Below are 17419 nucleotides of genomic sequence, written 5' to 3' on the forward strand. Positions count from 1 at the left end.
ATGATTATTTGTCTCTCTGAAATGAAAGCATCAAGTGATCAAATACATGTCTGTCATTGAACAACCCCATACCATGATTAGATAGTGAAAAAACACACCAATATCTTTCATAATTACTTTAAACAATAAAAGATAATTTACCAAAACTTCTGAAAAGTGATATATGGCGTTTTTGAATGAAACTCTTCTCATGTTTCCCCATCTGAGCTCAGAGTAGATGAGAGACTGATGGGCGGTTTCCCAGACAGAGTTTAATTGAAGTCAGGACCAGGTCAATTCTACTGAAGTATCTCCACAATATCCCCACACGTCTTATTACCTGTTCTGTCTGTGTCACGTATACTCCCTCTCCGGCGTTCCAGGTCACCAGCTCATTATTATGCACAGCTGTCACCATCGTTACGCCCCCTGTGACCAATCAGACTCACCTGGACTCCATCCCCTTCCTCATTACCTCCCCTATATCAGGCACTCCCTTTGGTTCCTTCCCCAGGCGTTATTGATTCTGTTTCAGTGTTTCATGTCTGTACGCTACTCCTGTTTCTTGTTTTGTTCTATGTATTATTAAATTCACTTCCTGTACTTGCTTCCTGACTCCCAGCGTACAAGTTACAGTCTGGCTGTAGCAGGCTGCCTAGTAAATTAAATGTCTTTGGCCCCATTACACTGAAACATGTAGGCACAATGTTGTCCTCATCAATGTAATTTGCAAGAACAAAATATTCAAACCGTTCTGTATATGAGCTCCACTACTCAATACTTTCATCAAATGGTCCAATGTTTCCAACAATTCCTGCGATTTTTCATTTCTCAATAGGCTCCTGATTGTCACTCACTTCAGTATTGTCCACAGCAATATTTTCCTCAGTCACGTGATCTTCATTCACTTCACTCACTGACATTTCCTCCTTAATTCGCTCATTTAGTAGATTTAATTAAAAGGTTTGTCTTCATAGACAAAAAAAATGTCCTATCCTTTAATCACGTTGTTTTCCCGCTCCAATGTCCGTCTCGAGTCCTTTTCTGCCGTCCATGACGATGTTAACTCCAGTGGTGGAAAAAGTACCCAATTGTCATACTTGAGTAAAAGTAAAGATACCTTAATAGAAAATGACTCAACTAAAAGTGAAAGTCACCCAGTAAAATACTACTTGAGTAAAAGTCTAAAAGTATTTGGTTTTAAATGTACTTAAGTATCAAAAATAAATGTAATTGCTAAAATATACTAAAGTATCAAAAGTAAAAGTACAAGTATAAATCATTTCAAATTCCTTACATAAAGCAAACCAGAGGATTTTCTTGTTTTTAAAATTTACATTCAGCCAGCCACAAATTTACGTACACTCCAACATTCAGACAATTTACAAACAAAGCATTTGTGTTTAGTGAGTCTGCCAGATCAGAGGAAGTAGGGATGTTCTCTTGATAAGTGCGTGAATTGGAACATTTTCTGTCCTGCTAAGCATTCAAAATGTAACGAGTACTTTTGGGTGTCAGGGAAAATGTATGCAGTAAAAAGTACATTATTTTCTTTAGGAATGTAGTGAAGTGAAAGTTAAAGTAGTCAAAAATATGAATAGTAAAGTCAAGTACAGATACCCCAAAAAAACTACTTAAGTAAAAATACTTTAAAGTACTACTTAAGTACTTTAAACCACTGGTTAACTCTCTTTCTTAGCTAGCTAGATTATGCACTTGCCTCTGCTAGCAATACACTGTGCTAACATTAGCCTATTCTGGACCACAGAAAATAACAGTTTTAAACAGTTGTAAAAACCCACTTCTTCCAGACAGAATAGTTCCTGTAGATTTAGACTTACTCATCACCAATCTTTTGTTATGTCTGGTGGGTTTCATAACCACGTCTGTATAACAATTCAGTAATGATGAGACGGGAGACAGGAATCAGTTCAACCATTTATCTGGAACGTGATCATCTCAACACATACAAACCCCCATGATGCTCTGCAGCACAACCCCAATATACAACAAATACATAAAAAAGGAAATCGACACTAAACAAAACTCATAGAGGAATTTAAATGTTCAGTTGTAGAAAGTAGGGCCATGGGATAGGGTCAGAAAGGTCAGTATGTTTGATAACTGGTTACAGAGGTGACATAACAAGCATAAGGTCCATTATAACACAGTGAAGTAGAGGTGGGAGCTAAAAGCAGACATGGACAGTGAGACGGTGTGAGGAGGTCAGGGGTGAAACACTAGATCAGGACAGGTAGAAATGGCAGGGCTGGAAATAGACACAGAGACACATTCTGATCATGGCTCAGACCTGACCTGAGACACCCAAACAGAAGATGCCATAGCAAAGTCCTGTCCAGTAGGCTATATGGGATTTCCTTTCATCAAAATCCAACACATGGAAATGTGTCCAGTGTGTGTGTGTGTGTGTGTGTGTGTCCAGTGTGTGTGTGTGTGTCCAGTGTGTGTCCAGTGTGTGTGTGTGTGTGTCCAGTGTGTGTGTCCAGTGTTTGTGTGTGTTCAGTGTGTGTGTGTGTGTCTAGTGAGGCATTTGTCAATTAAAAGTTACTTTAAAGCTTTAGTGAAAGGATGGAATGACTTAGTGTTACTAACATTTAGTGAAAGGATGGAATGACTTAGTGTTATTAACATTTAGTGAAAGGATGGAATGACTTAGTGTTACTCACATTTAGTGAAAGGATGGAATGACTTAGTGTTACTAACATTTAGTGAAAGGATGGAATGACTTAGTGTTTAACATTTAGTGAAAGGATGGAATGACTTAGTGTTACTAACATCATATCAAACCTAAAACATTAACTTAATAAATAAGTAGGGGCGTAGATCAGTAAACCAGTCAGTATCTGGAGTGACCACCATTTGCCTCATGCAGCGCGACACGTCTCCTTCGCATAGAGTTGATCAGGCTGTTGATTGTGTCCTGTGGAATGTTGTCCCACTCCTCTTCAATGTCTGTGCAAAGTTGCTGGATATTGGTGGGAACTGGAACATGCTGTCGTACACGTCTATCCAGAGCATCCCTAATTGGAACACACTGTCGTACACGTCTATCCAGAGCATCCCAAATTGGAACATGCTGTCGTACACGTCTATCCAGAGCATCCCAAATTGGAACATGCTGTCGTACACGTCTATCCAGAGCATCCCAAATTGGAACAAGCTGTCGTACACGTCTATCCAGAGCATCCCAAATTGGAACATACTGTCGTACACGTCTATCCAGAGCATCCCAAATTGGAACATGCTGTCGTACACGTCTATCCAGAGCATCCCAAATTCGAACATGCTGTCGTACACGTCTATCCAGAGCATCCCAAATTGGAACATGCTGTCGTACACGTCTATCCAGAGCATCCCAAACATTCTCAATGTGTGACATGTCTGGTGAGAACTCAGGCCATGGAAGAACTGTATTTAGTTCAGCTTCCAGGAATTGTGTACAAATCCTTGCGACATGGGGCCGTACATTATCATGCTGAAACATGAGGTGATTGTGTTAGACACAGGGACCACCTGACACAGGGACACTGAAGAGGAGTCACCCCAAACATAAAACCCTGGATAGAGGGGATTACACACTAGAGAGATATTCTACATTGTTGCTCCAGTGTGTTTTACTGAACATTTAGTGAAAGGATGGAATGATTTAGTGTTACTAACATCATATCAAACATAAAACATTAACTTAATAAAAAAGTAGGAGCATGGATCAGAAAACCAGACATGTTTCAGTTTAGGCCCATGGTATGTTAATAGTGTAACATGTTTCAGTCTAGGCCCATGGTATGTTAATAGTGTAACATGATTCAGTATGAGCCCATGGTATGTTAATAGTGTAACATGATTCAGTATGAGCCCATGGTATGTTAATAGTGTAACATGATTCAGTATGAGCCCATGGTATGTTAATAGTGTAACATGATTCAGTCTGAGCCCATGGTATGTTAATAGTGTAACATGATTCAGTATGAGCCCATGGTATGTTAATAGTGTAACATGTTTCAGGCTGAGCCCATATCTATTTTTTACTTAACACTTGTTTTTCTTAAACCTGCATTGTTAGTTAAGGGCTTGTAAGTAAGCATTTCACTGTAAGGTCTACACCTTTTGTGTTCGGCGCATGTGGCAAATACAATTTGATTTGATTTGATTTGAAACGTCATGTTGTTTTTGACACCTGACACAGGGACACTGAGCAGTCATTATACCAAAGATGAAACCCTGGATAGAGGGGCTTAGTGAATGTGGAGTGGAATGTGTACAGGTGGGTCAGTGTGTCAGAGGAGACTCTGTAGAAGGACAGAGTGCCGGCTGGCCAGTCCAGATACACTCCTACTCTGTGGGAGCTGGAGGAGGGGACGTCTATGGTAGTGGACTTATCATTGTGACAGGCAGAGTAACTGTTTTCAGAGCAGCGCAGACTCCAGGAGTTGTCATTGAATCCAAGCCCAGAGCCCTTAAAACTTCCTCTCCTGCTGATTCCTATATATGCCACTCCTATATCAGCCCTTCTCACACTCCACTCTACCTCCCAGTAACAGCGCCCAGTCAGACCCTCTCTACACAGCACCTGTCCACAGTCCTCAAATCTCTTTGGGTGATCAGGATACGGATGAACCTTTGGCCCATGCGTCACCTTTCTGTTCTCCTCAGACAGAGAGAGGCGTCTGTATAATGTGTTTGGGTCCAGTGTGAGATCACAGGCATCTGATGGATGAAACCAGACACAATATTAGAAATCATCATCATTCACATTAGAATGTTAACTCACTTTTCACTAATTCATTTAATGTAGATGTTTCTAGGTATCAAAAGGAGAAGTTACGGTAACTTGAGATTTGCTCAGTGATCATATGTTATACTGTATGGTAATATAAAACACACTTATTCCCATTAATTACACACACAAACACACACCTGTATGCATGAATGAACACAAACATTTCTAATGTAACACGAACACGCCACACACAGACACACACATTGTCAAAGCAACTCTTTGTAAACTTTGGTGTCCCTGATTTGTGCTTCTGTAGAACTACAGCTGATATTTAATATGACCAAGTATGTAATGATGGTGGTCTTTGACTTTGACTTCACTTGAATTAAGACTTATTCTTAGTCATATTCTTCACAGCAGTCAACACTCACATTTTCTAAGTCCAGGTTTCATTGTGTACTCTCCACCATGTTCCACACTGTAGCGGTAAGCAGAAGAACAGACAGTCATTGAGTGATACACCTGAACTCACACACACACACACACACACACACACACACACACACACACACACACACACACACACACACACACACACACACACACACACACACACAGGACACACACACACACGTGCACACACACACACGGTCAGTATATAACTTAGTCCAAGTGGTGGTAAGAATGTTTGTCTTAACTAGACTGATAACTCCAACATGTCTGATATGAACATTGACATAAACCCTATACATACTTGAGTTTCTTCAGTCTGCAGTGTGGATCCTCCAGTCCAGCAGAGAGCAGTCTGACTCCTGAGTCTCCTGGGTGATTGTAGCTCAGATCCAGCTCTCTCAGGTGTGAGGGGTTTGACTTCAGAGCTGAGACCAGAGAAGCACAGCCTTCCTCTGTGACTAGACAGCGCGACAGCCTGCAAAGAGTCAAATCATATTAAAACCACACTGCTATTCTTTGGTGGTCAAAATAGTGGCTAAATATATTTTCTCAAAATGTTCAGATACATCAGTGTCCTGAAACCTTCCATATCTATTCATAAATGAATGTTTCATTATTAGAAATGACAAATTATCAATGTATTGCTTGTAGATAGAAAAATGCATATTACAAATATTTGAGTAGACTGACCTGACCAGTTTAAAAAGCAGTATCAGTCAAAAGACAGACAGTGAGGTATCAGATTTAGATTGTATTGAGTATACAGTCCACACCATATCTATTTTGACAGTGAAGATAACATTTTAAATGTGGCTCTATACTCCAGCATTTTGGATTTGAGATCAAATGTTTCATATGAGGTGACAGTATATAATGTCACCTTTTATTTGAGGATATTTGAATACATATCTGTTTCACCGTTTAGAAATGAAAGCACTTTATGTGTCTAGTCCCCCATTTGAAGAAGTCATAAGTATTCTGACCAATTCACTTATAGTGTATTAAAGTAGTCAAAAGTTTAGTATTTGGTCCGATATTCCTTGAACACAATGACTACATCAAGCTTGTGACTCAAACACGTTGGTTGCATTTGCAGTTTGTTTTGGTTGTGTTTTGGGTTATGTTTTGCCCAATATTAAAATGGTGGATGATGACTGGAGTAATTTTCTGTCTAAGTGAGTAGATAACATGTTTCTAAACACTACTAAATTAATTCTGATGATGCCATAATTAAGAAAAAAAATGTAATGAATCATGAATAATAATGAGTGAGAAAGTTACAGAGGCTACAACAAAACATGCTAACCTCTCACCATTACCAAGAACAGAGGGGGTTTGATCCTTGTGCCTCTGTAACTTTCTCATTCATCATCATTCACGATTTATTCATGATTATTCATAATCATGGTAGCATCCACATGAATGTAGAAGTGTTCAGAAACATCTTCTATTCTTACTGACAATACAAGTGAAGTGACTCCAAAATGACAGGACATTATTCACCATTCAGTTTCTATTGGGAAAAACATCATCCAAAACACAACCAAGACAAACTGCAAATGTATTCAACAAGTTTGTGGAGTCACAAGCCTGATGTAATCACTGCAGGTAAGGAATATGGGACCAAATACTAAACTTATGACTACTTTAATACAATATAAGAGAATATGTCCAAATTATTATGACTTTTTCAAATGGGAGAACTAGATACATGAAGTGCTTTCCTATCTAAACGGTAAAACAGAATGTATGAATAACCTCAAATAAAAGGTGACATTCTGTACTGTTGCCTAATATGAAACATTATATCTGAAATGCAAAATGTTGGAGCATAGCGCCAAATTTAAAACTGTAAGCTTCACTGTCCGAACACATATGGTGTGGACTATGTGTGCCTGGTAAACACATGTGGATCTGGTGAACAGTTATCACTTGTTGACCAACTACAGGAATACTGACCTCAGAGTCTCCAGTTTACAGTGGGGATTCCCCAGTCCAGCAGAGAGCAGCTTCACTCCTGAATCCTTCAGGTCATTGTTACTCAGATCCAGCTCTCTCAGGTGTGAGGGGTTTGACCTAAGAGCTGAGACCAGAGAAGCACAGCCTTCCTCTGTGACTAGACAGCCTGACAGCCTGCAAAGAATCAAATCATATTAAAACCACACTGCTATTCTTTTGTGGTGAAAATAGTGGAAGAAAATCTTTTCAAAACGTTCAGATACATCAGTGTCCTGAAACCTGACATATCTATTCATAAATTAATTATTACTTATTAGAAATGACAAATTATCAAACTATTGCTTGTAGATAGAAAATTGCATATTACAAATATTTGAGTAGACTGACCAGAGCAGTTTAAAAAGCAGTATCAGTCAAAAGACAGACAGTGAGGTATCAGATTTAGATTGTATTGAGTATACAGTCCACACCATATCTAGTTTGACAGTGAAGCTAACATTTTAAATGTGGCTTTATACTCCAGTATTTTGGATTTGAGATCAAATGTTTCATATGAGGTGACAGTATATAATGTCACCTTTTATTTGAGGATATTTTAATACATATCTGTTTCACCGTTTAGAAATGAAAGCACTTTATGTGTCTAGTCCCCCATTTGAAGAAGTCATAAGTATTCTGACAAATGTACTTATAGTGTATTAAAGTAGTTTAGTATTTGGTCTGATATTCCTTGAACACAATGACTACATCAAGCTTGTGACTCAAACTCGTTGGTTGCATTTGCAGTTTGTTTTGGTTGTGTTTTGGGTTATGTTTTGCCCAATGTTAAAATGGTGGATGATGACTGGATTAATCTTCTGTCTAAGTGAGTAGATAACATGTTTCTAAACATTACTAAATTAATCCTGATAATGCCATGATTAAGAAAAAATCTTTAATGAATCATGAATAATAATGAGTAAGAAAGTTACAGAGGCTACAACAAAACATGCTAACCTCTCACCATTACCAATAACAGAGGGGGTATGATCCTTGTTCCTCTGTAACTTTCTCATTCATCATCATTCACGATTCATTCATGATTATTCATAATCATGGTAGCATCCACATGAATGTAGAAGTGTTCAGAAACATCTTCTATTCTTACTGACAATACAAGTGAAGTGACTCCCAAAATGACAGGACATTATTCACCATTCAGTTTCTATTGGGAAAAACATCATCCAAAACACAACCAAGACAAACTGCAAATGTTTTCAACAAGTTTGTAGAATCACAAGCTTGATGTAATCACTGCAGGCAAAGAATATTGGACCAAACACTAAACTTTTTACTAAATGAATTTGTCCAAATAATTACGACTTTTTCAAATGGGAGAACTACATACATTAAGTGCTTTCATTACTAAACGGTAAAATATATATTTATGAATAACTTTAAATAAAGGTGACATTCTGTACTGTCGCCTAAAATGAAACATTATATCTCAAATCCAAAATGCTGGAGCATAGCACCAAATTTAAAACTGTTAGCTTCACCGTCCAAACACATATGGTGTGGACTATGTGTGCCTGGTAAACACATGTGGATCTGGTGAACAGTTATCACTTGTTGACCAACTACAGGAATACTGACCTCAGAGTCTCCAGTTTACAGTGGGGATTCCCCAGTCCAGCAGAGAGCAGCTTCACTCCTGAATCCTTCAGGTCATTGTTACTCAGATCCAGCTCTCTCAGGTGTGAGGGGTTTGACCTCAGAGCTGAGACCAGAGAAGAACAGCCTTCCTCTGTGACTCCACAGCCTGACAGCCTGCAAAGAGATCATCATGATTTCACAAACACACTGTTAATATAACACCAGTACTGTAGAAGGACAATGGCAGATGCATTTGGTTTATTCTCTCAAACAACATATATATTCATCTTCTGTCTCCTAGAATTGTATGGTCATAATGTTATACTAATGTGAAAATCAATGCATTTATTCTTTATGTTTTTCAATTGAATATTATATACATATTATAATACATATTTTACTCTAAACTGAATATTTCTTCCTGATGATTAGTACTTAAATGTCATTTTATGTACTCACAGAGCAGCTCTGGAGGCTTTGACCACTGGCAGCAGCCTCAGAAGACCTTCCTCTGATCTGGAGTATTTCTTCAGGTCAAACACATCCAGCTCCTTTTCTGAAGACAGCAACACAAAGACCAGAGCTGACCACTGTGCAGGTGACAGTTTGACTTCTGAGAGACTTCCTGATCTCAGGTAGCTTTGGATCTCCTCCACTAGAGAATGGTCATTCAGTTCATTCAGACAGTGGAACAGATTGATGCACCTCTCTGGAGAGGGATTCTCCCTGATCTTCTCCTTGATGTAATTGACTGTTTCTTCATGGCTCTGTGAGCTGCTTCTTGTCTTTGTCAGTAGACCTCGTAAGTGCTTCTGATTGGACTCCAGTTAGAGGCCCAGAAGGAAGCGGAGGAACAGGTCCAGGTTTCCTGTCTCACTTTGTAAGGCTTTATCCACAGCACTCTTGTAGAAAGTAACTTCAGTAACTTGCGGTTCGGCCATTAGATTCTCATTGTTGTTGATGAATGAGAGGAACACATATACAGCAGCCAGAAACTCCTGAATGCTCAGATGCACGAAGCAGTACACCTTGTCCTGGTACAGCACACATTCCTCTTTAAAGAGCTGTGTGCACAATCCTGAGCACACTGAGGCTTCATTGACATCAATGCCAGCCTCTTTCAGGTCTTCTTCATAGAAAATCAGATTGCCATTCACAAGCTGTTGAAAAGCCAGTTTTCCCAGTGACAGAATGCTCTCTTTATTCCAGTGTGGACATGTCTCTTCTTTCCCAAGATACTTTTCATTCTTCTGTTTGGTTTGAAACACCACAAGGTGTATGAACATCTCAGTCAGAGTCTTGGGCATCTCTTCTGTCTTGTCTGTACTCAACATGTGTTCAAGGACTGTTGCAGAAATCGAACAGAAGACTGGAATGTGGCACATGATGTGGAGGCTCCTTTAATGTCTTTATGTGTGAGATGATTCTGCTGGCCAGGTCCTCATCACTGAATCTCCTTCTGAAGTACTCCTCCTTCTGTGGGTCATTGAACCCTCGTACCTCTGTCACCTGGTCAACACACACTGAAGGGATCTTATTGGATGCTGCAGGTCGGGTAGTTATCCAGAGGAGAGCAGAGGGAAGCAGATTTCCCTTGATGAGATTTGTCAGCAGAACATCCACTGAGGTTGACTCTGTGACGTCACAACAGATCTTGTTCTTCTGGAAGTCTAGGGGCAGTCGGCACTCATCCAGACCATCAAAGATGAACAGAACTTTGTACTTGTCGTAGTTGGAGATCCTTGATTCTTTGGTTTCGATTGAGAAGTGATTGAGAAGTTCAATCAAAGTGTGTTTTTCCTTTTTCATCAAATTCAGCTCCCGAAAAGGGAATGAAAATACAAATTGGACATCCTGATTTGCTTTTCCTTCAGCCCAGTCAAGAATGAATTTCTGCACAGAGACTGTTTTTCCAATGCCAGCGACTCCCTTTGTCAGCACAGTTCTGATAGGTTTGTTTTGTCCAGGTAAGGGTTTGAAGATGTCGTTGCATTTGACTGCAGTCTCTGGTCTTGCTTGTTTCCTGGTTGTTGTCTCAATCTGTCTCAGCTCATGTTCATTATTGACCTCTCCTGTTCCACCCTCTGTGATGTAGAGCTCTGTGTAGATCTTATTGAGAAGTGTTGGGTTTCCTTGTTTAGCGATCCCCTCAAATACACATTGAAACTTCTTCTTTAGATTAGATTTGAGTTCACGTTGAAGAATCACAGCACGCTCATCTGAATCTAGAAATAACACAGAGGATATTAACCCTCCCGTTGTCCTAGGGTGAAAATGACCCGCCACTGTGTTGAACCAACTTTATTTAATTTTTATATTTTTTGGATCATTTGTGAGAAGGAGGCAGTGATACTTTCTTTAAAGTCTCACTGCCTCCTTCTCACAAATGATCCCCAAAATATAAAAATTAAATAAAGTTGGTTCAACACAGTGGCGGGTCATTTTGACCCTAGGACAACGGGAGGGTTAATATTACGTCTGTTTTAATGCCTACAGTATTCTAGGACTGTTATAACATTTTAAATGTTAATACTTTATTCTCTTAACTGACTGTATAAATGTTTTCATAATGCATTACATACTGGTGTGACTGATTATATTATTATGATCTCTCTCTCTCTCTCTCTCTCTCTCTCTCTCTCTCTCTCTCTCTCTCTCAACACAACACAACACATCCCTGCTGCTCCTTGATGAGGTCACTAGGTGTTGTGTTAAGGCTGCTACAATATCATTGAGTTACACAGCTATTTTAGCTGTACTTTAGCTACAGCTTTTAAATGTTCTAAAACAGCATTCAACATGAGGCAGACAGCTCTTACTTTTCTCCAGTGTGTCAGCAAGCTCCTTCTGGTTCATTTTCCTCAGGACGTGCAGTGTGATCTTCAGAGCCCCCTCTCTGGCACTGCTCTCCTGCTTCTCATCTTCAGCATCCACCACTTCCTTATCCTGCTTCTGACTCTCAAAGCCTTCTGGGAGTTCTGGACTAAGAATCCTCTTGAACATCTTCAGCTCGTTCTTTACAAATGTCATAATATTCTCTTCAAGCAACTGAAATAAATCAAGTAAATAAGTTAAGCAAGATACTAAATGCTTTCTCATTAACACATAAATGAATGATTGACAGATCAACTTTACTTGAGGTAAACAAAAACAAATGTACATAACAGAACCACATACACTGAATATGGAGGCCAGGTCTGTTTGATGACTCTGGGAAGACTGACCACTGAGAATCTCTGACTCTGATCTCTCCTGTTGGTTTCTGTGGACAAAACATGAGATTACATCTCCTCATCCAGGGAGTACACACACACACACACACACACACACACACACACACACACACACACACACACACACACACACACACAACACACACACACACACACACACACACACACACACACACACACACACACACACACACACACACACACACACACACACACACACACACACACACACACACACACACTCACAGGAAGGGAATGTTGTGTTTGTTTGATATTGTTTCAGGACTATGAAAATGGAAAAAAGGATTAGCCTAATGATTATGAAAACAACAAAAATAAATGCTAAAATGGGAGAGGAGAAATGACTAGAGACAGTGTTGTTTAACTCACTGACCATGACCCATGAGTTCTTCTTACCTTTGTTCAGTAGAAAAGACTCCCTCTCTAAAGTGTTCAGGAAGATTCATAGACAGGTCACTCTTCATGGACACACAGCTGGGTACAGGGGAGGCTGGTCTCTCCTGCTTGATTGGGCTTCAATACAACAGAGACAAACATTACATCTCTCATCTACTCTGAGCTCAGATGGGGAAACAAGAGTTTCATTCCAAAACGCTATATATCCATTTTCAGAAATGTTGGTCAATTAGCTATTATTGTTTAAAGAAATTATTAAACCACTACAAGGCTTTATAAAGGTGTCTAAAGTGTAATTTCCACTTTAAAATGTCAGACTTGATTTGCCCTGATGAAAAATGTATGAACCCCTACAGAAAATATCCCTTAATTATAATCCACATAAAAATGCACATTTGCTGTTGCTGCAGGATTATGTTCCTGCTGTGAGAAAAAGGGTCAAATTAAGATATGGCATCTGTAAATGCATTCATCTTAAGGTAGCTAGGTGAGACAACCACGTATCACAGTCAAATATACAGGATACGAACATTACATTCCAGCTAAACAATGGTTTTAAATCACATCTCAAATCTACAATAGTTACATTGAAGGTACCCATTAGTAATCATTTCTGATGAAAAATCACAAATGTGATTTTCTCTCTCCTATATAGCACTTTGGAATATAAATCCTTAAACAATATTGTCATCTCACCTCTTAGCTTTGGTGTCATGTCCCCCAAAGAGACTCATTTTAGAGGCAGGGCCCCCCTCCTCTCTCTCCCCAGAGAGAGTCATTTGAGCACTGACCCTTAAACAGAGATCCAGCATGTTGGTTGTCGTTAACACAGTGACAACTAATTATTGAATGTAAATTGTTCTCTTTGATTCATTATCTCTTCGAAATAAAACAGTTTACTAACAGACACATCCAAACAGTCAGGTGATGTAATGCAATTACTTTTTCTAGCCCAATGACTACTCAAAACCCACCAACAAGGCCTGAAAACTAGGCCAAAACATAGCCCCTGATAGGCCTACATCTTATTTCAGACAGCCTCCAGTAGCCTGGGCAACATGTAGGCAAGATGTAAGCTGAATGATTTAGCAGCTTGCTTAGTTCAAATTGACAGATGAATTTATTTAACATGAATAGCAAGACGATTTTGAGGTAGGAAGTGCTTCTGTTGCCCAGTAGCCTGCTGGAATAGGCTACTGAGGATGGGGTCGTAATTTCAATCAATGAATCAAATATTAATAATATGGATATGAACTGAATAGGTCCATGCTTGTCAACAACAGCCAGGTTATTTTTATACCTGTAGCCTAATCTGGCTGACTGTTACCTTCAATCTAATGCATTCTAACATCTGATCAGCAATTGCAATAGAACTGTGACCATGGTGACACTTGATAACTTCCAATTGAATTAACTAAACACGGCCATTATTAATTACATAATAACACGAGGCTACAACAACAATAAACTGAAGTTATAGGCTTACTTTAATGACAATGATAATAGCCTACCTCATAACATGTGGGCCTACTGATTAGTTTCCACTTTGAAAACTGCTGTCTGTCAGCAACTCTGCTCAAGTAGCAGTTCTACTAACTAGTAATATCTCATTCCAGGTATTCATTCTTACTCTGTCCTTTAGAATAGATTATTGTTCAGAAATACTTAGAAATACTCACTTTATTTTTTAGTTCTCTCCATAACGTGTTTTCTGCTCTGTCGTCTCAAAATGGATCCTGTACAAAAGAACACATTTACTTTCTGTTTCATTTCAGCCTTCTCCCCTCCCTGATAATAAAGTGTTTTATTGGTATCTTCCACTAGATGGCAGTAAACACCTGCTGTAACTAGACTTTACAACAGTAAGTGTTATGTTTCTTGGTCCTGGTGACTCCTGGGAAGTGTCTCAGAGGAGGATTGCTGACCTAGGATCAGGTCTCCCTGTCCATGTAATCTTATTCATTATGATTGTTTTGTCTCATGTCTCTTTATATTCATATAGCCTGGGACCATGTAGCTGTATTGAAATCACCTTGTTTTATAACCTTCTTTGTTGCTCAGTGGTACTTCAATTGGCCGGACCATGCCCAATTCTTTCACACGGTAATGCTCCAGCATCCACTCAGAGCTTATGCATCTAATGCATTCCTCAAATACTGCAGAGTTGTTAAGCAAGTCCCTGAGATTGGGGCTTAAAAGCTCTGTGGTTTTGGTAGATGTGTGACCGATAGGCGCTAAAACATATATTTGCTTTCCCACACCCATTAATTCCACAGGTAATTAGAAAATGTGGTTCATGCTGGTGATAGAGGCCAATATGTGTGAGTCGTCCGGACACAAAGACAGTATGCTCGTTGCAAAGTGGACAATTGAAGAGAGTTGGCATTCTTCAGAAAGATTGTGAACCTTGGAATGATGGGATGGAATCATGGAGATCATTGGTACTCAGCCACTTGCAGACATCATCAAGGGACCAGTCTTCCACAGCCACACTCAAATTAAAGTTGACACATGAAGCAAAAGTGAGAATTTTTTTTTGTCTTTCCAGACAACCAACTTTCCTGCTCATTTGTATTTATGGTTGTTCCATAAAGAAGCAGAGCTTGTCAGGAAAGGTGAAGATGTCTGTCTCTTATTTATCTGACGCCATATTTCTTAGTATGGGACATTATGGGATTCTGCAGTCCCACATTTAAGTGTTGACTCAGATAATATGATGCTCCAAATGGGGCATTAAGTTCTTCTTCCATGTCAACCCAAATTGGCCTATTAGAGTTCTCAATAAAGAGAGTCTATTTGGGCAGTTATAAAGGCGTCTTGCTATAATTACATGTTAGGGAGCTTTAATCCTCCCTTCTAAATCTTTACCTGTAATCTAGCTTGGTTCATCCTGGCCCTTTTAATAGTCCAAATGAATCATTTTGTCTATGGTGTTAAAGGTGTAGGCAGGTATGGACAGTGGAAACATGCTGATGATGTAATTCAGTTTAGGAGCTTTAACCATCTTCATAACATGTGGCCTACCCCACAATGAGATTTGTAGCTTGTCCCAGTTCTTCAACTGGAGTTGAATTTTGTTCAAACACTGTATTGATTGATTGATTGACTGCAAATATATTCATTCACCATTCAGTTAGTATTGGAAAAGACTAAAGGAATTACACAGAACACACTATAATCACACTTCAAATACATCCAAAGACTTTGTAGAGGCTAACCTGTTAGTAGATCCATAGTGAGCTTTAAACATTGTCTTACTTTGGTCTGAAATACAGAGGACAGAACAATCCGCCCCAATACACCAACCTGAAAGACATCAATTAGACACCAACACAACATAAACAACATGAGTATTCAATATCAAATGCATCTAACTAATCTGATCTGTTTTATGTATTCTTCTTTTTGTCAAGTCGAACATAATCTACATTGGGTCATCTGTTTGTGTGTGTGTGTGTGTGTGTGTGTGTGTGTGTGTGTTACCTGTTCGTGGCGGTTGATACATTTCTCTATCCGAGCTCACAGCTCCCAAACTCTCCACCACTTAACTGGACAGGGGCAGGATAAGCCAGGTACTAACGGGAGAAGGATGGAAGGAGATGGTGAGAAAGTATTTCATGGGTTTAAATGACTACAATTTCTCAATATTGAGTCTAGCGAGCTAAAGTTAGCTAACGTTACAGTAACTTTAACTAACTAGCTACTGTAGCTAACGTTAGCTAAAACGTACCAACATTTATACAACAATTACCAGCTAACATTACAGGCTATAGCTTGGCTAGCTGATGAAAAACCAAGAGTACATTACATCATGTATTGTTTTTTAGTTATTTGATAGTAGTTTGATGAATTATTATCTTAGCTAGCGAATAGCTAAGGTTCACTCACCTTTCACGTCAATCCGTTGCAAGTCATCTCTTACTGGTCGCGTCTCTCCAACCATCCCCGCGCTTCCCGCTTCCAGTTGTCTTTTGACCAACAGTCTCAATTTGAATTCTACGCTCGAGCGCCCTTTATCACGAGGGCGCTGCTGGTTCCAAAACGAACCCCTCTTTTGAAAAGGGTTCTTCAAAGCACCCCTGAAGTCTACAACGGTTCAACAACGAGCTGATGGCAGAGTATAGGCTTGGAAATTAATCTTAAGGTATATTTTTTAACCTTATATTATCCTAAAGGATCCTACAGGAAGCTTTTCTTTTAAGAGTGTAGTTCACGTTTACTCATTTATCTGCAAAACCATGCCTTCCGAGTTGTAAAGGGGTGGCCAGCCACATAATTAGTTTTAAAAGTCTACCATGACAACAACTATCCCATTGACTATATCCAGTAATAGTTTCTTATTGTTCTAGTTAAGATCTCACAACACAGTTACGCTACTACAATTAAGGCATAAGACATAAGTATATATCATTTGAAAATGCAGACAAAATTGGCTTGAACTTGTCGTGTAATAACAATTTTGAAAAACACTAAAAAGGCTATGTATTCTCCCAAGGTCAATACTTCAAAAAAGAATGAATCATAAAATGTTTGTCCTCTGTAGTTGCGTGTCTTTTTTTTTTGCTGAAATCCATACTTTTTCATTAAACGTTAATGAAATTCAACCACCGACTTTTTGCTCCTTTTTTTTGCAACTGTGTCATTTGAATATCCAATGACTTAGACCAAGGGCTCCAAATACTTGTTGTCCAATCAAATCACACAATCTACAGATGGGCTGTCAACCAATCAAAATTTTGCAGATCATTACAGGCGTCAGTAAACACAAAATTGGGCGCATAACTTTATTGACTTGGCACATTTTCTGTCCAGAGACACTGAGAAATAACAACCAGGAAAGATAAATCATAGAAAGATATGTTTATTTTACATATTACAATAATTGTATAGCCTAGGTTTCATTTACAAACAGACACATTCACTACATTTGTTCCATTATTCACTTAATTACTTATTATTTTCAGTAAACTCTTATTCTATAACATTTATTGTTTTAACATTC

At 39.0% G+C, this 17419-nt stretch overlaps 2 protein-coding genes across 2 annotated transcripts; both read right to left on the reverse strand.

The window, feature by feature from the left end:
• Positions 1 to 1911: 1911 nt before the first annotated feature.
• Positions 1912 to 6542, reverse strand: LOC311140774 (stonustoxin subunit beta-like; the record flags this gene model as incomplete). The annotated part of the gene is made up of 4 exons (XM_084175995.1): positions 1912 to 4707; positions 5152 to 5198; positions 5475 to 5648; positions 6493 to 6542. 4 exons carry the CDS (start codon positions 6540 to 6542, stop codon positions 4160 to 4162), a joined length of 819 nt encoding a protein of 272 aa, XP_084032121.1. The 3' UTR covers positions 1912 to 4159.
• A 2171-nt stretch (positions 6543 to 8713) lies between these two features.
• On the reverse strand, positions 8714 to 13203 carry LOC311141819 (uncharacterized protein). The gene is made up of 5 exons (XM_084177295.1): positions 13114 to 13203; positions 12418 to 12534; positions 11587 to 12029; positions 9227 to 9323; positions 8714 to 8941 (listed from the first exon to the last, which is right to left on the reverse strand). Exons 1-5 carry the CDS (start codon positions 13194 to 13196, stop codon positions 8752 to 8754), a joined length of 930 nt encoding a protein of 309 aa, XP_084033421.1. The 5' UTR covers positions 13197 to 13203; the 3' UTR covers positions 8714 to 8751.
• Positions 13204 to 17419: the final 4216 nt, after the last annotated feature.

This window comes from Coregonus lavaretus (genome assembly GCF_964263955.1).
Source record: "Coregonus lavaretus genome assembly, chromosome: 2".
In the NCBI taxonomy this organism is placed as follows: domain Eukaryota; kingdom Metazoa; phylum Chordata; class Actinopteri; order Salmoniformes; family Salmonidae; genus Coregonus; species Coregonus lavaretus.

Bases quoted from the DNA above. Each gene is read 5' to 3' on its own strand.
- LOC311141819 (XM_084177295.1), bottom strand. From the start codon at position 13,196: ATGACTCTCTCTGGGGAGAGAGAGGAGGGGGGCCCTGCCTCTAAAATG. The intron at 12,030-12,417 runs GTAAGAAGAACT...TTTTGTCCACAG, and splicing joins GTCTTTTCTACTGAACAAAG to AAACCAACAGGAGAGATCAG. The intron at 8,942-9,226 runs GTGAGTACATAA...ATCTCTTTGCAG, and splicing joins AAAGCCTCCAGAGCTGCTCT to GCTGTCAGGCTGTGGAGTCA.